The sequence below is a fragment of the Phragmites australis genome, chromosome 7 (assembly GCF_958298935.1).
Source record: "Phragmites australis chromosome 7, lpPhrAust1.1, whole genome shotgun sequence".
NCBI lineage: Eukaryota > Viridiplantae > Streptophyta > Magnoliopsida > Poales > Poaceae > Phragmites > Phragmites australis.
In genome coordinates, this window is record NC_084927.1 from 24112462 (window position 1) to 24135646 (window position 23185).

At 45.0% G+C, this 23185-nt stretch overlaps 2 protein-coding genes and 2 pseudogenes across 3 annotated transcripts; 3 read left to right on the plus strand and 1 right to left on the minus strand.

Annotated features, from left to right (window-relative positions):
• The first annotated feature begins 575 nt into the window (after positions 1 to 575).
• Positions 576 to 1984, plus strand: LOC133925501 (uncharacterized). The gene is made up of 2 exons (XM_062371410.1): positions 576 to 1531; positions 1736 to 1984. Exons 1-2 carry the CDS (start codon positions 576 to 578, stop codon positions 1869 to 1871), a joined length of 1092 nt encoding a protein of 363 aa, XP_062227394.1. The 3' UTR covers positions 1872 to 1984.
• Positions 1985 to 2517: 533 nt separating this feature from the next.
• LOC133925502 (uncharacterized) lies at positions 2518 to 8470 on the minus strand (annotated as a pseudogene).
• Positions 8471 to 9187: 717 nt separating this feature from the next.
• Positions 9188 to 14182, plus strand: LOC133924275 (putative pentatricopeptide repeat-containing protein At5g08490; annotated as a pseudogene).
• Positions 14183 to 19415: 5233 nt separating this feature from the next.
• Positions 19416 to 22497, plus strand: LOC133924276 (uncharacterized). Of its 2 annotated transcripts, none has more exons than XM_062369737.1 (5): positions 19416 to 19748; positions 20191 to 20968; positions 21388 to 21785; positions 22082 to 22151; positions 22221 to 22497. In XM_062369737.1, the coding sequence occupies exons 2-5, from the start codon at positions 20343 to 20345 to the stop codon at positions 22282 to 22284; spliced, it is 1158 nt and encodes a 385-aa protein (XP_062225721.1). In that variant the 5' UTR covers positions 19416 to 19748; positions 20191 to 20342; the 3' UTR covers positions 22285 to 22497. The 2 variants fall into 2 exon arrangements, with proteins under 2 accessions (XP_062225721.1, XP_062225722.1); XM_062369738.1 differs by having other exon boundaries at positions 20201 to 20968.
• The last annotated feature ends 688 nt before the right edge of the window (positions 22498 to 23185 follow it).

A 23185-nucleotide genomic window follows, 5' to 3' on the forward strand; every position in this document is an offset into this window, starting at 1 on the left:
GTGTTCGGCGAAACACAGCGGGCGGGTCCGATGGACGCGGTCGGCGGCGCCGGTGTCATCGCCGTCCTCCCCGATGACATTCTTTCGGAGATCCTCGGCTGCCTCCGCGCCCACTCCCTCGTCAAGTGCCGGTGCGTCTGCACGGCGTGGCGCGATCATGTGGACGACCGAAGGCTCCTCCTCCCGCACGCGCTCCCCCTCGCGTTCTCCGGTTTCTTGTCCCCACCAGCTGCGCGGGCTCCCGTCGTTGACAGGTTTGCCTTCCTGCGGCCGTACCTCCCGGACAGCGGCGGTGTGGCCGTCGTGCAACACCACTGCAACGGCCTCGTGCTCTGCTTCCAGGACGATTTGTTCGACAAGCCCTGGGCGGGCTCCGTGTGCAATCCGACGAGGAGCGGTGGACGCGCCTGCCACCCCCGCCGACGTGGTGGCCAACCGGACACGACGGCCAGTTCCTCGCTTTCGACCCCACGGTATCGCTGGACTACGAGGTTCTCCTCCTCCCGGTGCCACCTCGTCGAGGGACGAAGCAAGGCAGCGTCGTCCCCGAGGCTCCTGCGCGAGTGACGCTGGGCATGTTCGTGCCAAAATCGTTTGGGAAACAGCAAGAGCCAGACGAAAAGCTGGCTCCTTTGTTCGCGTTCTCGTCGGCGACCGGGCGGTGGAGCAGGCAGCTATTCGAGCCGGGGCGGTGCGCCCCGGCGCGCCTCTACGACAAGGTGATGCGGCGGCGCAGGCAAAGCTCGGAGGTGGACCCGTGGGTGCGGACGTGGCGGTTGGCCGTGCACTCCCACGGCTCTCTGTACGCGCACTGCGAGAAGCACGTCCTTGTGGTCTTGCGCTGCTCGGAGGGGACGTACGACATGGTCAGGCCGCCGGCCGACGCCGATGCCAACGACGGAGCACACTACGCAGCAGAGCACGTCTTGTCGCACCTTCCCGTGGACTCTTATCTTCCAGAGCACCGAGGAAGGGGTGCTGCTGCGGTACGCGAGCGTCGACGTGTTCCGCGTCAAGGTGTGGGCGTTACAAGAATCGACAGACGAGGGCAGCTGGGGTGGACGCTGACGCACGACAAGGACCTCTCCGCGTACGCGCGCATGCTGGACCTACTGCATGACGCGCCGTCCAATTGCGTTCAGCTTGCCACCGAAGGAAGAGGTGGAGGCCAAGGCAAGTGCGTTTGGTTCTCGGACGAGGACGGCGATGACGTTGCCAATGGCGGCAAGGGCGATGGGTGCCCCGGGCGATGGAACTGGGACGACGCCAGCCTGCTCGACGTGGAGGTTGGAGAGGGCGAGCTGCTCGGCGGCGCGGCCTGTTCGCCGCCCCCGTTCTCGTTCCTGGGGTGCCACCCGAGCAAGGAGGTGATCTACCTCGCCGCCGGAGCGTTCCACGTCGTGGCGTACCATCTCGGCAGCGCCAAGGTGCAGTACCTGGGCCGTGTGATGTCGCTGGGCGACGGTGACCGCGTCGAGGGCGTGTTCCCATACCGCCCGTGCATCGTCGACGCGCTCCCTCCCTACAGCTGGTGAGTTTTTTCCCCTTATCGAACTATTGAACTCGCATCTAGCAAACTAGAACTTTGATAAATGGCAAATTGAACTTTTTTGGTGACTCGAATTCGATCACCTTGCAACATTTTGTGCGCTCGTTTTGGCGCTAATGTGCACATGTGTCTTCGCTGTATGTTGCCCGCTCGAACTAATCCAGTTTCGTTCTCATTCATCTTCAGCCCGTTCCCGTGCGTGAAGATCGCCAACAAAGCGTCGTTGATTGGACAACGAGGAGCTGCTACTCGTGACAGCGGCCAGCCGTCCGAGAAATACGTGCCACCCCGTTCCGTTCGTGCTCGTCTCGTGGCAGTTTAAAGAGCAGCGGAGGCAGAGTTCAATTTTCAGTTTACCAGCAAGAGAATCGGTAAATTTACTGTTACTTAGTGGATTTAGATTAATTATATCATTAGTCCGCCTACAAACTCCGTCGCGCTGATTGACGAACGTACTGGAATGTGGTTGTAAATTTTTACTATAATTTCGATTTTTCTCTTGTCTCGTTTTGAGTGCCGTCATCCCTCGTTGGTTATAAGTGTTGTTTTTATAAAAAATAAGACGATTAATCACTTCTCTTTTTACCGTTTTGCACAGTTTATTATCTAGTGCTTTCAAACCTTTAACTGCCTCATAATGTTTCTTATATGATGTAAAATTGGCTTAAGGATCTTAGTAAACAATTGAAAGACTATGCACTTGTTGAAACGGCGACTCTCGCTCTTTGTTACTCGCTAAGGTTATGTAGGAATAACTTTGTTATTTGTTTTTAATTACTAGTTAAATACCTGTGCGTTGCAACGGGAGCTAAAAATTTTCACAGAGATATTATAGTTGACTGAGTGTGAGATGACGAGCTACAATAACTATCTTACACTACACAATATTCATGTTTTACAAACAAACAGTGCATCCGAGACGACGTTTAACAAACGGTACAATAATCATAAGCAAAATAAATGGTAAACAGTACACTTGTTGATAAACTTGATGTCCACACCTTATTATGATCAAGTGCTCATATGTTTTTCCAGAAAAAAAGAGAATATTAGCATATTAAAAGGATGCAACAACAGCTGAATGATATACACTCCATGTTGAACAAAAAAATATCTATTTGTTTAAATTACAATGTGTGATCATAAGAGCTAAGAATGACAGCATGAGGCCAGAGATAGATTGGGACTTCCAACCGATGCTCTATCTCATCTGATGCAGATGCTATCATAGCAAAGCTTCAAAGTCCAGAAGCACCAACCCCAATAATAGATAATGCTCTCAACCCAACGAAATCAGATGACTATTCATGTTTTGTCCGTGGTGAAAGCAGAGATGAACCCTACAAAAAGAAAAATCAAACCATACTAGTTTAATTACAATATTGTTAATCCCTACAAGCTAAAAAGGATACTCCTAATATGACTAAAATAGCTAGTTCATAGTTAATCATATAGGATGAAAGTCGTGATCTCATAGAACAACATTGTGTGGAGTAAAATCACAGGCTTAATGCTATAGCAGGAATTTGACTCATGTTAATTCAGATAAAAAGGATAAGGATATCGTTATGTTATCTTGAAATATGTTTTGGTCCTCTGTATTATCGTCTGAAAATTTTCGATTCCCGTTGTAATGCACAAGCATTTAACTATGCTTCAAGATGCATTTGAATTAAAAAAAAGAACAAGAACGTCGTTATATTATTTTGGAATGTTTTGGTCATCTGTACTATCTCGTGAAAATTTTCGATTCCCATTGTAACACATGAGGATTTAACTATGTTTCGATTCCATCTAACTGAGATCTGTATCCACAATAATTACTACGGCTCAACTTGAGCTTTCCTGCATATAGTTGGTCAAATATATCAGATTGAAATGATAAAGGCTTTAAATGTGAAAATGATATGAATTACACTGCAATACAATTATATACATGTAATAGTCTATCATAATATGATGTAATGGGTGAAAGAAAGGAGCTAATAGAATTAAAAAAAGCAAAGCATGAGTAGTGAAGGGTAATTGGCAAATAATACCTCACCTATGACGTAAGAACCTCTCTATAGACAGATGTTCTTCGTGTATGTCCCACTTTGCTTTGAACACTTTTTTTTTTCATCAGCTGGGACGACGAGGATCCTGATATTCGCTCGCTCTGGTAGAAGGGAGAAGGGGAATAAGTGCAGCACTTGGTTGCTTTGCAAATGCCAAAATTTCTACGAAACATATAATGTACCAAACTGGGAACCAGAAAGCAGAACATTAATCAACCATCATTTCCAAAGTTTATTTAGAAACTTCACTCTCTTCATTCATGTATGGTTAGCCATGGTGTGGGCATGGGCTGATTTTGATGGTTAAGCAACTGACCTTCTCAGCCCCAAAGCCGTCTCCTTGCATCCCGACTGCTATAGAAAATACCAAGAAATGTGTTATCCTTGCTGGTATTTGGAATGAAAACTGGCTGCAGTAAAAAAATAAATGAAGTCAAGGATTAGGAGAAGGAAAACAATGCAGGCCATGCAAACAATTAGACAATATCATGAAGTGAGCATAATAAAAAAAATTGTCAACAACATTATCCTTCCTAGTGCCAAAACTGAAAACTGAAAAAAAAAAGTTTGATTGTACCAAAGAACCATACCAGAACAGGGCTGCTGGCTTCAAATTCAAAACATTAGGTCCTGAGGTAATCTGAACAACCAACCAGTTTTCATCACAGTTGAGCACACGAGCAAAAATATTTGACCGTGAAAAGAGCTATAACAGAAACCAACTGAAATAAAGCAAACAATCTGACCACAAGCAGCACCAGCAATGTAGGTGTTGAGAAACGAACCTTACCTTCTTTCCTATCGGGCAGGTGCTTCCTGAGTTCTCTCTAAAACAATTACTTAGGTAAAGCTTCCTGAGTTCTTTCTCCTTTTTCTCCCTAAAACTTATGCAGTAAAAAATAAATTCAGTCAATGAACAGGAAAAGACAAACAATGTAGGCCATGCAAACAATTAGACAATGTCATGAAGTGAGAATAATTCTTTAGTGGTAAATAACCCTGCAGCTGCATATAATCGAGAGAATCCAACAGATGAACATTTGAAAGGTATCATTCACCCAATTTATACAGTAAGTAAACAAAAATTTACCTTATTTTTTTAATCTATATCTATACACGACACTAAATTCAGAAAAACAACTAACTGCAAAACAATTCTACAAGCAGTGGCCAAGAGATCGCAGTAGTACTAAATATCGAAATAGATTGTTATCTCTGAAATTATCAGGCTTACATGCCATTTAAGGATTTTTTTTTACTTTGTTAGATGAATATGTGATGCAGCATGTCCTCCTAACACCTCCCAAATTGTTTTTTGCCATTGCCATTGCATCATTCGCACACCAAAGTTTTTGCGCAGACGCATTTGCTGCATCAACTTGGCCTTTGAACTGCAGCCCTAGTGTACCAAATACTTAACTGCAATTTCTAAATGCAATCAAATACTTAATTACAAGTTTGCAGATTAGTTATATAAGTTCTGCATTTATACACTCCATCCATATTTGGTATCCTAACATAACTTCAACATATATAAGGTCTTTGTGCTTTAATTCAATACTACACTATATTTCATGCTCCATCCAAATCTTATATGGAAGCATCAGGTACAATTTCAGGCAAGATTAATACTAAATGCATGGAAATGACAGAGACAGCGGTAGGTATTATTTTTCTTTCCAAAACTGAAGGTAATTGGCTTACTGAAATGCTAAAAAAAAAATCATATGTTTATGTTTGTCACTTTTCACGTCTGCGATGCTCATTTTGATGTTGATATATACAAATATGCTAATGCTCAAGCTTATATCAATTTGAGGGCCTCAGTAAAGCCACAAACAGGATGGATGAGGTAGAATCTAGGATGAGTGTGAACCAAGCAACTATGAAGATTTTCCAGAGTTGTGACTAAGGTGAGGATGTGAAGCGTATTCAATGTGAACTGAACAAAATATAATTCATTGCCATAAGGGAAACTAACCAATATTGTTATGTATCTTTTACTAAAAAACCATAATAGATGGCGCACAATGGTAACTACACTAAACATGTAATTTTATTTTAAAACATCAGTTGAATCATAATATATGTTCTGTTAATAGGTACCAGAACAGAACTTTACAAATTGACAAGTTTTAAAAACACCACCAGTGTAACTCGTTATCATTTAACAAAGATGGCAAAAGAAAAAGGGTTTGAGGGTACAAATGTATTAGTTTTCACCTACTGGGTCAATGTGTTGCCAAAGCGCCGTCTCTCTGATAGGGTGAATCCTGGCTGTCCACAGTCCTACAGAGTATAAAGAGAATTAATTGCATCAATGCAATAGCCAACCATATACACCACAAAAAATATACCATAGATCCAGTAGAACTGAAAGATGCAATCCAATGTGAAATTGGACATAATGGATAATTTGGTGTCCTTTGAAACTCCAGTCAATCATTGTCATGAAATATATTTTGAAATTAATCAGAGATGCTCAGACAGAATCAGATAGTGGGATCAAATAGGAAATTGTCTCAACTCACCAAATCTTTTGACAGTGAAGAAATCCTCTGGCTTGATGAGAGGAGCGAACTTGGTGAAGGTGATGACCACCCTCACGGTAGGAACAACAGGGATCGCAACCTGCACGAATGGCAACAATGAAAACATAGCTGAATGCACAAGTATTATCACGTGCAACAAACTAATTCCAAAAAATTGTAGTACTGAATAAGCAAAATGATGCACCTCAGCCCACTAAGCAGCAAAAGGTGCTAGCAGACTACTATATTTCAGCAAGTGATGCTGTGTGTGCACTCCAATGGAAACCACTTCTGTAAATCATGGAGGAAACTTTAAGCACTCCATGCTGCATATGAAATCAGTTTCTACTTTCTATCACGGCTGGATAGTTATTCCTATCAGCTATCATTTATCTTACAAATTCCCTAGCATTCATCAAAACCGGAAGTTGCCTCTTTCCTTGTCTATGTACTTTGCACTATGCAGATGAGCATGTGAAGTGAGTAAATTTGCTTCAATTTTTGTCATACATGATGTCTCACATTTACTCACGTCAAATTTGAAACTATCATTCTCCACAGGCTGTCCAAACCAATACACCCGATTTTGCCTAGAAGTTGTCCCAATTGTAGCAAATGAAGAATCACTGATCCATACAGTAACATTATAACCCCCTGATCAAAAGACAAGGATCTGCAAGCAGATGGGGAGTAAATAACAGATGGTACATCAATTACTCTGCCTTGTTCACAGATGCTTTGTTGAGTTCATATAAGCACATTCATTTGTGCAAGTACATTACCATTGCAAGAAATGATCCAAACACTTGCCTAAATTACCAAGGCATTATGAATCCTAGGCAAAATAGGACAACCACTGAAACTCAGAACGAAGAAATAGTACCATAATTTGTGTTCTTAAGTGAGCAGGAGAGCGGACTTAGCGTTGTTACCTTCACCGGGAACGTCCCTGCTGGGAACTTGATGGTGAGAAGCACGCGGCTCGCAAGGATGTCCAGCAGCGGCAAGAACTCGTCGATGCTCAGCGGGAAGTCCTCTGTGAGCCACACCATCGGCCGCAGCATCTTCACCGTCTCCTCCTCCTTCCACTTGGCTCCCCCTGTAGTCGCCATGTGCCGGCCAAAAATTCCATCCTCGCCGCACCCCACCGACGCACACGCCGGCAGCCGTTGCGGCACGTTCACGCTGTTCCTCCGCCTCTGCGGTGTCCCAAAGTGCGAGGGCGGGCCTGCCATGCTGCATCGGCCAGGCACGTAGCAGCTGCGTCGCGCCGCTGGTGGCGGGATGTTGGTGACCAAGAAGTCGCCGTCCTCGTCGCCATCCTGGATCTCCAGCGGCAGGAACTCATCTTCGTCGTCGCCCTCGTCTCCCGCAAGCTCAAAGGTGAAATCTTTACGCCCGATACTCGCGGCTTTGAGGGTGCGGAAAGAGAAGACGACGTTGTGGACGTCGAACACCCGCGCCTTCCACTCCCCGACGTTCTCCGTCTTCTCCTTCTGCAGCCACGTGGTTCTTGGCACGAGCCTCGCAAAGGTGATGTTGAGCCCCGGCCGGTAAGTGGCCGCGTCTGAGGTAGCGGCGTCCTCGTCGCCGGAGGCCGCGGACACCTCGAACGCGTCGTGTACCTCGAGCCGGCCGTAGTGGAGCACGAGTAGCGAGCCCAGGGGGAGGCGACGGCCGCTGGCGCTGGCCTCCTCACCGAAGAAGAGGAAGGAGTGGTCAGCGCGGCGGATGCAGAGGCCGTCGAATCCGGCGAGCGTGGTGTCCGTGTGCAGGTCCGCACCGCGCTTCCAAATGCGGTAGGTGTCTGAGGGCGCGGCGCGCGAGAGGAGCGGCACGACGGAGCTCTCGAAGTGGAAGTCCACCTCGAGGTAGAAGTCCTGGACCCGGCGGAGCGCGGCGGAGAGCGAGGGCGCCCTGGGCCGGAGCTTGGCCTAGGTGGTGAGGTGGTGGGCGCGGAGGAGGCAGGTGGCGATGTCCCTGCACCCGAGGTAGAGCGCCTCTTGGAGGGGGGGGGGATCTAGAGAGCGGCGGCGAGGGGGATCTAGAGAGCGGCGGCGAGGGGGATCTAGAGAGCGGCGGCGAGGGGGATCTAGAGAGCGGCGGCGAGGGGGATCTAGAGAACAGCGTTGAGGGGGGATCTGGAGGTGGCGGAGGAGCTGCAGGGGAGGGGATCGAGCGGTGCGGGCGGAGGCACAGATGAGCGGAAGGGTAGAGGCGCCCGGGAGGGAGGAGGCCCACACACGGGCAAGCGGAGGGTGTGCAGGCGGACGCAGAGGGGCAGGAGGCGGCTGGCGATGGAGCGGGCGGCGGGATGAGGCGGAGGAGCGGAATTAGCGGGATTTATTGGGAAGGCAAGGAGAGGGAGCGGAACGCTGGTGGGGGAGCGCGGTGAGGATGGGGGCGGGTAGGAATCACAGAGGAATCTGGTGAATGCAGAGGAATATTCTTGGCAGATCATACATGCCTTACGTTCTTTTTAAGATAGGAGAGAAGAGACATACACCTCCTTTGCATGTTATATATTAATGTATGCATCGACTCTGTTTTTAGTCTATGCTTCAGCCGTCGACACTAAGAGATACGGTAATAGCGACATGTACGAGGTTAGATCAGTGGTCAAGACATTGGATCGAGCACCCGCCCTTTTAGCCTGCCCACTCCTATTGTTTATCTTTTCAGTGTTCTGGTTTGATACTCATTTTTTCTTTTATTTTGTGGAAATACAGTTGTATGAGTTAATAAAACTTTGTTTATGAAAAAAATGTCTAGTTGGTAAGCATGGTGCCTGCGCCGCTGCGCATAGCCACGCACGGCGTCCGCGGCCCGCCCCTTCGCCCCGGCCACTCCTCCGAAACGCGACCCTGAGATTCGAATCGTTCCCACGGCCAAAAGCCTCCCATGCGCGCGCGCCATTCCAGCCTCACCTATGCAGCAGCCTACGCTTCTCGCACGGCGCACCGCACGCTGCACGTGGTGCCCGCTCCCGATAACAGGCAGCGCGGCGGCGCGCCGGTCGGGGAGCACCTTGGGTGGATGCTCGGTGAGGGCCCAAGGCCCGGCGCGCTCGCGCTCGCCGCGGTGGTCAAGTCGGCCTCGGCGCCCTCGGGAGGTGCCTCCACGGGTTCGCCGTGAAGGCCGGGCGCGTGGCTGGGAGCGCCGCGGTGGCGAAGGCGGTCGTGGACGCGTACGGGAGGTCGGGGGCTCTCGCAGACGCCCGCCTGGTGTTCGATGAAATGGCGCGCCCCGACGCGGTGTGCTGGAACATCCATCACCGCGTCCTCTCGCGGTGGGCGTTTTGACGACGCGTTCGGTTTGTTCCGGTCGATGCTGGCGTACGGCGTGGGCAAGAGCATGCCGACCACTGAGGCATTTGAGGGCTGGCAGGAGCGTTCACAGCTACGTCGTCAAGACTGGGTTGGAATCACATACACTGTGCGGAAATGCATTGGTGTCGATGTATGCACGATGTGGCGGAAGCAGGGCAATAGATGATGGGCGCAGAGCATTTTCTTCAATTGGCTGTAAGGATGTTGTTTCATGGAATTCAGTCATTGCAGGGTACATCGAGAATGGGTTGTTTGAAGAAGCATTTGCACTGTTTTGTCAGATGATCTCACATGACTTTCTTCCTAATTATTCAACAGTGGCTAATATTCTCCCTGTGTGTTCCTTCATGGAGTACGGGAGGTGGTATGGGAAAGAAGTGCACGGTTTCGTGGTCTGGCATGGTTTGGAAATGGATATACCTGTTTGTAATGCACTGATGGCACATTATTCCAAAGTGTTTGAAATGAAGGTTGTGGAGTCAATATTTACAAGAATGGATGCGAGGGATATTGTTACATAGAATACCATTATTGCAGGATATGTGATGAACAGGTATCACTGTAGGGCATTAGACCTGTTTCAAGGGGCTTCTGTCTACAGGAATTGCTCCTGATTCTGTTTCTTTTATCAGCCTGCTCACTGCTTGTGTTCAAGTAGGTGATGTCAAATCAGGGATGAGGTTTCACGGATATATTTTTCGAAGGGCAGTACTTCTTCAAGAAAAATCCTTAATGAATGCACTTGCCACCTTTTATAGCCAGTGTGCCAGGTTTGATGATGCTTTCCATGCTTTCACCAATATTCTGAACAAAGACTCAATATCATGGAATGCAATTCTGTCTGCTTATGCTAACAGCGAACAACATATTGAGGAGTTCTTTACATTGTTGAGTCAAATGTGCTGTGAGGTAAATCAGTGGGATTCGGTCACACTCTTGAATGTTATATGCGTGAGTACCTTCTGCGGGATTAAGATGGTTTGTGAAGCCCATGGATATTCCTTGCGAGTCGGTTATACAGGTGAAGCTTCAGTTGCAAACGCTATACTGGATGCTAAGTGTGGCTACCCACAGGATGCAAGCATACTTTTCAGAAACCTTGCAGGGCGGAGAAAGAGGAGAAATATTTGGCGTAATGAGCCCGCAGGCCTTTGCTTGTATTTATAGTATGACAATACAACAGATCGTATCTCAACAGATCAAGAGTTTGTTAGCTCTGATGGATTCTACGCTAACTATATTTTGTTACGTACTCTAACACGCCCCCTCAATCTGGACCGCTGTGTACAAGGTTCAGATTGCGTCGAAAACGATCAAGGGTCTGCCGGGTAGCTGGCTTGGTGAAGGCATCGGCAAGTTGATCATCTGATGAGATGAACCGGACATCAAGCGCTCCCAGGGCAACCCTCTCTCGCACAAAATGAAAATCAACCTCGATGTGTTTTGTGCGGGCATGGAACACCGGATTAGCCGTCAAGTAAGTTGCACCCAGATTGTCGCACCATAACACTGGTGGTAGAGTTTGGACGACGCCTAGTTCCTTGAGAACCGATTGAATCCAAATAGCTTCAGCTGTCCCATTTGCCAACGCCTTGTATTCGGCTTCGGTACTCGATCTTGAGACAGTGGGCTGTTTCTTCGAGCTCTAGGAGACAAGGTTGGGACCAAGAAAGATGGCAAAGCCACCCGTCGACCGTCTGTCGTCCGTGCACCCGGCCCAATCAGCATCAGTGAAGATGCTAAGGCGCGTTGATGGAGATTTGCGAAAATGCAGTCCGGTATTAATTGTGCCCTTGACATACCGCAAAATGCGCTTGACCGCCTCCCAGTGCACATTAGTTGGCTGCGATAGATATTGACACACTTTGTTCACAGCAAAAGATATGTCAGGACGTGTCAATGTGAGATACTGCAAACCGCCCACCATACTGCGATATTTGAAAGCATCATCGGCATTGAGGATATGGCCGCAGTCCCGCGTCAACTTATCGGTCATAGACATCGGGGTTGACGTTGCTTTACAATTCTCCATGCTAGCACGATGAAGCAAATCAAGTGCATACTTGCGTTGGGTTAAGGACATGCCCCCTGAATTGTAAGCAGCTTCAAGACCGAGGAAGTATTCCAATCTGCCAAGATCCTTGATGGGAAATGCTTTGGACAAAGAGTGAACAAGATGATCAACCGCTTGAGGAGTGGACCCGGCAATGACAATATCGTCAACATATACTAGCATAAGAATGGTAATGCCCCCACGAGCAAAGATGAAGAGAGATGTATCTGCTCTGGATGACGTGAAGCCAAGTTGATGAAGCTTGTCGCTGAGGCGAGCGTACCAGGCTCGAGGAGATTGCTTCAAACCGTACAAAGCACGCTGCAACTTGCACACATATGTGGGATAGCGCGGGTCCTCGAAGCCGGGTGACTGCTGCATGTAGACGTCTTCGTCGAGGAAACCATGAAGAAAAGCATTGCTCACATCAACCTGCCGTAGGCACCACCCGTGAGAAAGTGCCAAGGAGAGGACAAGCCGAACAGTAGCATGCTTCACAACTGGACTGAAAGTCTCCGTGTAGTCGAGGCCATGCTGCTGAGTAAACCCGCGAGCAACTAAACGAGCCTTGTGCTTGTCAACCGAGCCGTCCGGAAGATACTTCGTTTTGAAAATCCATTTGCTGCCCACAATGTTGATGCCAACAGGACGAGGCACCAAAGTCCACGTACGGTTCTTACAAAGTGCAGAGAACTCATCCTCCATGGCCGCACGCCAAGCGGGCTCGGAGATAGCGACGCGATGGCAGAAGGCGAGGAAACAAGTGCTCCGGCGACACCAGATAGCTGCGGACTTGAAGTGAACGACATGGCTACGAAGATGGATCAGATCGAAAGCTTCAGGCTCTGGTACCAAGAAAGAAGAGAAATATTTGGCGTAATGAGCCCGCAGGCCTTTGCTTGTATTTATAGTATGACAATACAACAGATCGTATCTCAACAGATCAAGAGTTTGTTAGCTCCGATGGATTCTACGCTAACTATATTTTGTTACGTACTCTAACAGGCGGAACATTGTAACTGACAATACAATGATTTCTTGCTACCTGAGAAATAACTGTGTAGAGTATGCTGAGGTGATCTTCAACCATATGGCTGAGAAAGACCTGACTTCATGGAATCTGATGATCCAGCTGTATGCACAAAATGATATGAATGATCAAGCTTTCAGTCTGTTTAATCACTTACAGTCTGAAGGACTAGAACCTGATATTGTCAGCATTACAAGTATTCTTGGGTATTGCATCCATTTGTGTTCTGTACAACTTGTGAGACAATACCATGCTTACATGCTCAGAGCATCCCTAGAAGGCATCCATCTTGAAGGAGCTCTTCTTGATGCGTACTCAAAGTGCGGCAACATAATCAATGCATACAGCATCTTTCAAGTCAGGCCAAAGAAGGACCTTGTCACATTCACTACCATGATAGGGTGTTATGTGATGCATGAATGACAGATGAGGCAGTACAGCTGTTCTCTAAAATGCTTGAACTTAACATCAAGCCGGACCATGTAGTTCTGACCGCACTGCTGTCAGCATGCAGTCACGCAGGGCTGGTTGATGCAGGAATCAATATTTTTAAGTCCATCAGGGAGATTCACAGAGTTGAACCGACAGCAGAACACTATGCGTGCGTGGTTGACCTTCTTGCCCGTAGCGGACGTCTCCAAGATGCATATGGGTTTGCCTTGGATATGCCCCCTCACACAGTCAATGCCAATGCATGGGGCTCCCAGCTAGGGGCGTGCAAGGTTCATGGAGAGGTCGAAATTGGCCAACTCGCAGCTGATCACTTGTTCTCAATGGAGGCGGGGGGGGGGGGGGGGGGGCATTGGGAACTACGTCATTATGTCAAATATCTATGCAGTTTATGAGAAATGGGATGGTGTTGAACATGTCAGGAAACTGATGAAGTCCAAAGATATGAAGAAGCCTGCAGGATGCAGCTGGATTGAGGTTGAGAAGACCAGGCATTTGTTCGTAGCCAGTGATATTAAGCACCAAGATAGGTCTTGTATCTACGATATGTTAGGAAGTTTGTATCAGCAGATCAAAGATACACAGACACAGAATGTAACAATTATGCAATCCATCTGACCACGAGTTGCTGAAATAGTGAAATTTGAAGTGGAGTTCTCTTTATCCAAGATGTGCTCGTTAGCTTGTCTGACTCTGATTGCGGACTCCACTTGCTGCCTGCAAATCAGTGAAGATCGTGGATTTTTCTTGCTGAGGTATGCAGTAGTCTAAGCATGTAAGGTGTGCCTATGATACATTCTCGTTTGTCTCCTGACTGCTGGTGCAATTGATCTGTGGGCGAATCTAATATTTTGTAGGCATTAATGATTATTTCATTGTCCGTACAGTTGTACTAACTAGTTCAACCTATTGGCAGAGGTGAGAATGAGGATGTACAATTTAGTGTAAGGCAGTTCAGTTGCTCAGAAGGCAGATAAGTAGCTTGTCATCTGTCAAGGAACAGTATGCATCTTCATTTCCTAGTAGACGGCAATTGCATCCCATGACATCTTCATTCCAACTCTTTTTGGCTTTCTACAAACCCAGTTTAATAAATTTTCATTGTATTCATGAATTTTTGTTTCTGGCACCTTGTCATCTTCTGTTATAATGTTAAAAGATAAGATAATGGTGTCCCTGCTAATTTTACTTAGATCCAGAGGCAAAAATGCATTGCTTGCTCTGCTGTAGGTATGATAAAGAATTCTATTTCACTGGACCTCTATAGCCAATGCTTCAAAAGGCGCTAGTCGAGTGGTCAGGCTCTTCCTAGAGCCTAGGCACCCCTAGGCGTCACCTAGGCTCGAGGATTTTTTTTGCATGTTAACAAAGAAAAACAGGGAAATATATTGGCAAATTAACATAGAAAATAGAGATAATAGGGAAAAGTCCTAGAGAAAATGCCTAGGTGCTAGGTGAAGCGGTGCTGCTCCACCTAGCGCCTAGGCATCGCCTAGGACCGCTTTTTAAAAACTGCCTATAGCCTATATCCTTATGCTCAATACCTGAACTTAAATCCTGCATGGATGACTTACAGTTCACCTTTTCCGGTTATCCTTCCTTTCTTACTAATGTAACCAACTATGGTGATTGTAGTGGGATTTAACATAAGCGAGTTTTATTTCCTTTCTAAAATGAGACAAAAAAAAACTTATATGCACTTCCATTTTGTTTCTAGAGCAGGTTGATCTTACTTTGTTTTGAGCACTGACAAGTATCATGAGGCCAAGGAGCGGACCATATCCATTGAATGAGGTTCTAAAATGGAATTTCAAGGTAACGGAGGTCCTAAAAAAAGATATAACTTGTGACTTGCTATAAAAAAAAACTTGACATGTTTAGTGTGTTGTTGGTATCGGTCGTGTGTCAACACTGTCATTAGCATTTCCATAGACGGACTCACTGGATATCCGAAGGTAACAAAACATGGAGTTTTGAGGACTGGATTAGAATTGTGTTTTCTGCGTAATGCTCACGGTAACTATTGTCACTTCTATCGTTTATCTTCCAGATCTGAATTTTGCATTGTACCTGTTTCCAGGTTCAGTGGATGAGCTTTCATCTGGATGAAATTTTTTGAAAAGGCGGCAGGAGATATGCTGTATTATTAGACAAGGAGTAAACAAGAGAACAACTCAAAGTAAAAAAGAGAAGGGAAAGGTAGATAGACCAAAGCCTGAGACTACAATAGGCTCGAAACGAAAAAAACAACGTAGGGGAAACAACAGCCTAAAAGGTAAAACAGAACACAACTCAGGGAAAGGAAGAAAAGGCTCTGTAGAAATCCTCGATATGTTCTTTTGTTATTTGTGCGACGCGGAGCGCGTCCTCTTTTTTGTTTTGGAAGGTCCTTCGATTCCTCTCTTTCTAAATGTGCCACCAAAAGGTGATCACAATTCCATTGAATTCTCGCTGGAGATGTTTGTCAATCATCTTGGAAGCCGCTCTCCACCAGCTTGTTAAACTCTGAAATTGATTGGAGACGGCAAGTTTTGGAAGTGCAGCCACTGTGAAATGTGCATCTAGACTTCCTTCGTGCAGACGCAATCTTTGCACAGATGGACGGCAGTCTCACTCTCCTGCTCATACAGCCGGCATATTTGATTTCGGGGCCAGTTTCTTTTCGCTAAGTTGTCTGCGGTTAGGATTTTATTTTGCATGAGAATCCAAGAGAACATCTTGCACTTATGCTCTGTTTTGGCCCTCCAGACCTTCTGCATGTTGCATCTCTTAATGGATCGAAAGAACTGAATTTCATATGCACTTTTGGTGGTGTATTGTCCATCTGTTGTCCACCTCCATGAAATTGAGTCCTGGATCTCGTCTTGCAAATCAATGTCTCTCACAAGCTGCCATAAGACAATTAATTGTTGTAGTTCTTCGTCTGTTTCAATCATCTGAATGTAACACAACCATCTTGACTGTGAAATTTTTTCTTGAGGATTTGCCAAGAATGAGAGGGGCAATGTTACACGGGGCATTCCCGTTCAACCAACTGGAGTGCCAGAAATTGGCCTTTTCCCCATTTCCAACCGACACCAAGGTCGAAGCGATGAAAAAAACCATGTCTTTATCGTCACACTACACCGGCATATCTTTCCATGGGCGTTCTTGGTCGGTCTTGCCATTCGGACCAAAGCCAATGTAGCCTCAAGGCCCTACAAATTTTTCCAGTTCTAGTGTACCCAAGCCGCGAAAAGATTTTGGTTTTGTGACTGTTTGCCAGTTAACAAAACAATGCCCCCCCCCCCCCCCTTCACATTCTCAGGGATTTCCCCTCTCCAAAGGGAAATTTTTCATATTCGGTCAATCCTCTTTTGAAGTCATTTCTGTAAAGGCAGCACAGTTAGGTGATAATTTGGTTGAGATGAGATGATGGATTTAACAAGAGTGTTGCGACCAGTTAGAGAGAACATTTTTCCATCCCAGAAGTTGTTAATCTTGTCGATGAGAGGTTGGACATCAATCTTTCTTAGTCTTCTTGTGTGGAGAGGCATTCCTAAATATTTGCAAGGAAAACTTCCAATTTTCTCTAGGAATCCATGAAGGATTGATGGAAGAGGCAAACCTTGGCACCGTATAGGATAGACTTCAGTTTTCAAAAGATTTGTTATCAAGCCTGAACACTGTCCGAACACATGAAGAATTTGTTGCAGGGCTTGCAAATCTTTGCTGTTTGGATTTACAAAAATAGTTGTGTCATCAGTATACAAAGAACACCTGAATTTCACCGATCTCAACGGAATAGGCGTTAGGATATTTTGTTGTGCGCCTTGAGAAATGATTTTTTGAAGCGGGTCAATGGCAAGGATGAAAAGCATTAGCGAGAGAGGATCTCCTTGCCTTAACCCTCGAGCATGTCTAAAAGGTTTACCCGGGCTTCCCTTCAGCAAGATCTGCGAGGAGGATGTGGCCAGAAGGTAGGAAATCCAATCTCTTCATTTCTGACCAAAACCGAGATGATGGAGCATTTCAAGTAAGTAAGGCCAACTTATGGAGTCAAAAGATTTTGAAATGTCCAGTTTGATAAACAAAGTCGGTTGCTTTCTTTTGTGCAGATCCTTGATCACATTTGCACATAAAGGAAGTTATCATAAACAGACCTTTTCTTAATGAAAGCATTTTGACCTCTATGAACAAGATCTTTCAAATGTGGTGTAAGCCGGTTAGTGAGAATTTTGGTAATGATTTTTGCAAAGCTGCTAATAAGGCTAATAGGCATGTAGTCATTGACAACCACAACTTCAATCTTTTTGGGAAGGAGAACAATGTTGGCAGTGTTAACCAAATGTAGCTTGTCCGATCCCATATAGTAGAAAGTCTAGATTGCTTCCATAAGATCATCTTTGATTATGTCCCAGCATTTTTTTAGAAAAGGCTGATATATCCATCAGGACTAGAGGCTTTTTCTAGGTTCAAGGAGGTGATTGTGTCTTGTAGTTCTTGTTCATCGAAAGGAGATTCAAGGCCTAATAGATCTCTTTGTTGCTAACCGAGCACGTTCCAGTTCATAGCGAGTTAGCAGGGAATGTTTGTGCCAAGCTGCTGGACATAAAAGTTGTGTAACACTGCTTCCTTTTCTTGATGCGAGGAGATTATGCCTTCGTCTGTTGGCATCGTTTGAATGAATTTTTGGCGCCTCCTACCATTGGCTTTTATGTGGAAGAAACTCGTGTTTGCATATGTCCTTTTGATGTGAACATATCTTGAGTGCTGACGGGCTCGCATTCGCTCTAATATCGCAAGAGCCTACAATCTGAGTCTCAAATGTTTCCTGAGGTGCAGCTTCTCTTGGGACAGAGTTCTGTGTTCTTTGGTTGCATCAAGCAGTAACATCATCGCACGAGCTATTGTCATACGAAGCTTGATGTCTCCCATGTTTTCTTTTTTCTAAATTTTGATAGCTTTTGTCGTTCCATTAAGCTTAATGTAAAAACACAAAATGGCATTAGAGACAAGGACTAGCTATGACGAAGCCGTTTTGACTGACGGTGTCCATGAAACCGGGTATGGTCATCCAAAAGGATTTGAAACGGAAAGAACAGATGACCAATTTCATTGCTTCCCTTGTTAGAAGTAGCGGCGCATGATCGGACTCTCCCAGTCGATTGTCGCTAGGAGGCGATCAATTCTTGTGAGGGTGGGCTCCTTTTGGTCATTGCTCCAGTGAAACATCGACCGTGTAGTTTAAGATCCTTTAGCTCCATGTCGTCGATAACCCTTTTGAAGCATCGCATCATCTGGATGAAATGCCAATGGCAGATTTAATAATCCAATTACACCGGAAACCCCTTAGCCTAAGCATGCAGACTCCTGCACCTTCTATGGTCAAGAACTTCCTTCAGCTTTTTGGTAAGTTTATTGGTTTCTCAACCACTTGCCTTATATAGCTTTATAAAAATCTTATTTAAATTTAACTCTAACTCCTATCTAATTTAAATTAACCGATCTTTAATCTTATCTCTAACTGAATCTGATTCAAACTAACAAACCAATCTAACTACCTCTATCGCTAACTAATCTCACATGTACTACAGTACACACATATAACCAGAATAGTGGACAAACAGTACATGCATGAACAGTGCATTGATGAACAGTGATCCCGGCACCTGACAAATCCAGTTTGCACTTGTTACGAATTAAGTTATGCTTTGTTAAATACATTGCTCAATTTTTGGGATATATGCTGAAGTGTTTTTTTTATTATAATCATATTTGGTACAGCTGAAATTTATAGGTTTTTACTGAAAAAATGATTTTCTAAAAATTGTTTATGACTTTTGGCTATTGGTTTTTACGAGAAATTTTTAGATTCTCAGCACACCAAAAACAAAAAAAAAATCACTCATAACCAGCTTATCAGTTTTTAGCTTATGAGAAGCAGAAGTCAGCAATAAGCTAAAGCAAACATGACCTATGTGTCGCTATATGTATTTAAGCTACATTGCTATTAATCTTAGGATTCTGAAAACCGCCGAACAAACCAACCGAAAATCTCGTTTTCAGGATCAGATCAGAGAAGAGGGGTAACTCAGGATTTATATTCTTTTGGAAGCCCCAGGTTGAATTTCTGAATTTGATCATCAGCTGCTGGATCCAGTTCAAAGAGCAAGCCGGTTATGCCAAAACAGCAAGTTCTTCCGGTTGAACGAAAGCAAGAACTGCTGTTAGCACTCACTCATAGCCTTCCAGTTGAACGAAAGCAAGAACCAACTGCTTCCGGCTGCAGATTTTTCTCAGCTGCATCTTTAAAAGAACGGGAGGTTGAGAAGGAAGCAGAGCTCAAGCGTGGGCAGTCACGGACCCCGAATCCACCACGAACACCAACCCCCGCGGCACGCGTTTTTCCATAAATACCCCTGGCCGGTGGCCGCTGCGCGCCTAACAAATTCCGAGCCTGAACAGGTCACCAACCAACCCGGGGAAGACCGTTCGGCCGTACTATTATAATAACCTCCCGCCCCCACGCAAGTGTTCCCCATCGCGCCGCGCGAATTAAAAAAAAGATTCCTCTTTGCTCGCCGGAAACCGCCGCCGCCGCCGCCGTTGATGGATTTCGGAAGGACCAAATCCTCCGCCGCCGCCGCCGCCGTAGCCCTGACGTCCGAAGCGACCTCCCGCCCCTCCGGTCTGCCCTTCTCGGTCACCGCCACGCCGTGGTTCCGGGGGCTGCGGGTCAACGCCTCCAAATAACGGCTTTCCGAGAGGTATGCTCGCTCCCTCGGTTCGGTTGAAGGGTAGCATCACGTGAAGGAATCGTGAATTTTTGACGTGAAATAGGAATTTCTGGGGTGGATTGGATGTTCTGTTTCTGTTAATTTTGTTGGCCTTGGTTAAGCGGGCTTGGTTGCTAACCTGGTATTGGCTTTCGCAAGTCGCAACCAATAGATTGTTTATTTGAACTACTTCATCATTGCTTCTGCACCATCTGAAGATGATCTAATGCGGAGAATTGTATAAACTTTGCAAAACTCAATATTAAATAATAGTGGTTAATTTCATGGTAGCTAAAAGTGGAGCATATATGTCTTGGGGCAAAAAAAGTAGTGTTAGTGGTGTGTCATATTTCAGCCTTTTGACACTTTTAAGTGTTTTATTATGAAGATCCTGTATCAGATTAAGTGAGCTGACTTTTTTTGCCCGCATTAGTGCATTACAGGAGTGCATTGCTGGTTTTCTCGAGTGGTTGAGGGAAATAAAGCAAAAGGGGCTCTGCATCCTTGTGACAGCAATCACACCATTGGGGGCTTCTTAAGTTTACACCAAAATAAGACTGTTTAAGAAGGCGGTCAACTGTCAAAATGTATAAGCAGAAGATCCCGAACTCCGGGTGGGCTGCGTTTGATCGCAGGTGGCGTGGCACAGATGGCAGAAGGGATGAAACTGATGTCAGTTCATTTCCAGCTCTCTCAGATTCTAGAGCCTCCAATTCTTCTAGCAGCTCTGTTACAGAAAATAATAGGCCGAAGTCTAAGCCTTTTGCATCAGTGGTTCGCCCTTCTGATGATTTTGCAGCTGTTAATAATGGAAGCGGAAATAAACATCCGGGTAATTTTGTGGATAATGTAAATTATGGTGCAATCTCTGCATCTGATAATAAAATTAAGCTGTTGAAAGATGCTCACAGTTGGGCCAATAGTAATTTGATCGAGGATGTATTAGCTGCCGTGAATGATGATGTCGGCCAAGCATCTGATTTGTTGAAAGCTATGGTCCCTCCTGACTTGCTAACAGGAGAGGGTAAAGCATCTGGCAAACTTTCTGCTGAGATGAATAAAGAAAATGCTACAGCAGACAGTAGGCATCCAGATAGCTCACATTTGTTGCCTCTGCCAGTGAATTTGTCCTCCATACCCTTGGAGCCTGAATTGGAAGAGCTTGACGATGATTACTTAAACCACCGGAAAGATGCATTGAAGATGATGAGGTGTGCTCATAATCCTTGTTTATGCTATGGTTTTCTAGTTCTCTGATATTTCTGCATAACCTTTGCATTAGGTTATGCATTCAAGCCTCAACTCTTTCGTTGTGCATGTTTTAGTTACTTCTGTAATTCATATCTTGCATGAGCGTGATAAAGAGTCATTATGTCTGCAGCATTGTATGGAGAATTTTGAGAACCATGAACTGAAGTGCTAACTTGTCCCTTGAAAATTAATCAGTTACTACTGAGCCAACAAACATGTTAAGACTAAAAAAAATAGACATCAGTTAAAAGAATCCGGGATACACGCAAATCATTTGCTGCATTCTTACAACTGAGGTTTGTGTACGTTTTTAGTGATGGCTGAATTCTACTTTTTTCAAGTGAAATAGCGAGCCAATTTCTTTCCCTTTTCATCACAGGGCGGCCACAAAGCATTCTCAGGCTGCCAGCAATGCATTCTTGAGAGGTGACCATGCTGCTGCCAAGGAACTTTCCTTCAGAGCTCAGGAAGAGCGTGCCATTGCTGAAAAGCTGAACAATAAGGCAGCAGAAGAAATATTTCGCATCAGGAATGGCAGCAATGACATCTGGAAGATAGACATGCATGGTCTACATGCATCAGAGGCTGTAGCAGTATTGGAGAGGCATCTCCACATGATAGAGTTCCAGCCACGTGGGAATAATGCAGCTTCAACCGATGAATTAGCTAAGTATGGAGATGCATATTCTGAATCAGCCACTGGTTCAAACGTTGTGTTTGCCTCTGAGAAGGTGGTATTATGCCGTCGTAAGCAGGCCATCTTACATGTGATCACAGGTAATCTGCTGTTCCTCTAGGCATTATTTTTCTATTGCGTATAGTTGATGGTAGCATATCATGCTTTAACAGTTTATTTTCCTAACTCTTACCACTCTCTTTGGAATTATGATCTGCAAATGTGCAATTTAATGGATAAGAGCATCGCTGTTAACATGTACCTTTTAGAAGCAGATAATGCATTGATTGGCTTGTTCAACAGCCCAGAAGAATCAGTATAAGCTTTATTCTGTTTGTATTCATTGTGTAAGCAACACCAGCTTTGTTGAGGATTCATTTCTGTTTGCACTTCACAGGGATTGGCAAGCATAGCAAAGGGCAGGCTTCACTACCTGTTGCAGTTAGGGGCTTCCTCATTGAGCATGGGTAACGATCGATGCAATTTGTACAACAAAGTATAACACGCAAGTATGATTGACCGCTCCCCACTTGCAGGTACCGATTTGATGAACTGAGGCCTGGTGTTTTCACTGTGCGTCCTAAATTCCGCCACTGGTGAACCTGTGACAGTTTGTACGATTATATCATGTTGTATCAGTTGCACGAACATAAATGCCTGTGAAATCAGAATGGCAGTAGAAGGGAATAATAGAAAATTCGGAAACTCGTAGGTTTCTTTTTCTTGAATGTAGCAAATTTATACATGTATTGATGTAACTGTAATCCCGTATGCTTGAGAACAGATACATAATTCAGGTGTAATTGTCTGTAACTGTACTGGTGTACAGGCTGATATGCCATATTGCGCGCTACTACTATTGGTGATTCCTCTATGGAATGAAGCTCTGTGGTGGTTAACACAACCTATTGACACAGGTTTACTGCAATATGATCTTCTTCCCAGTAAAACATTGCGTTGCCAACAGATTCAGTTGTCAGACTACTTTCTCTACTCTAATATGGGATGTTTTGGTGATGCTTGAGTATGCATTTGTCCTCCAAGCTCCAAGCATATTGCTTTCAGGCATACATTCCTCGTGCCTTGTCAGTTGACATCTAAGAGGTCTTGAGCTCATAGCTGTTTGAACTTTGAACTAAAAAGCTCATACATGAATTTGGACAGGTAATTTGAGGAGCAGCCTTCCACACAAGTACTACTTCCGATCATAAATATGTATAATTTTGGATAAAATATGGTCTCCAATGTTTATATTTGACCACTATTTTTTATTATAATGTATTTATAAAATCTATTGAATTTGTAATATTATGAAAATATTTTTAAGATAAATCTACATATATGATTTTAAAGTTTTCAAACTAAATATTTTGAAAGCTATTATTAGTCAGAGTTTAAAAAAATTTAATCAATTTTTTTTAAAACGATATCTATTTGTGACTGAAGGAGTAATAGCCGTAAATTAGAAGAAACTGGAATCCAAAAGAAGAGGAAAATCCAA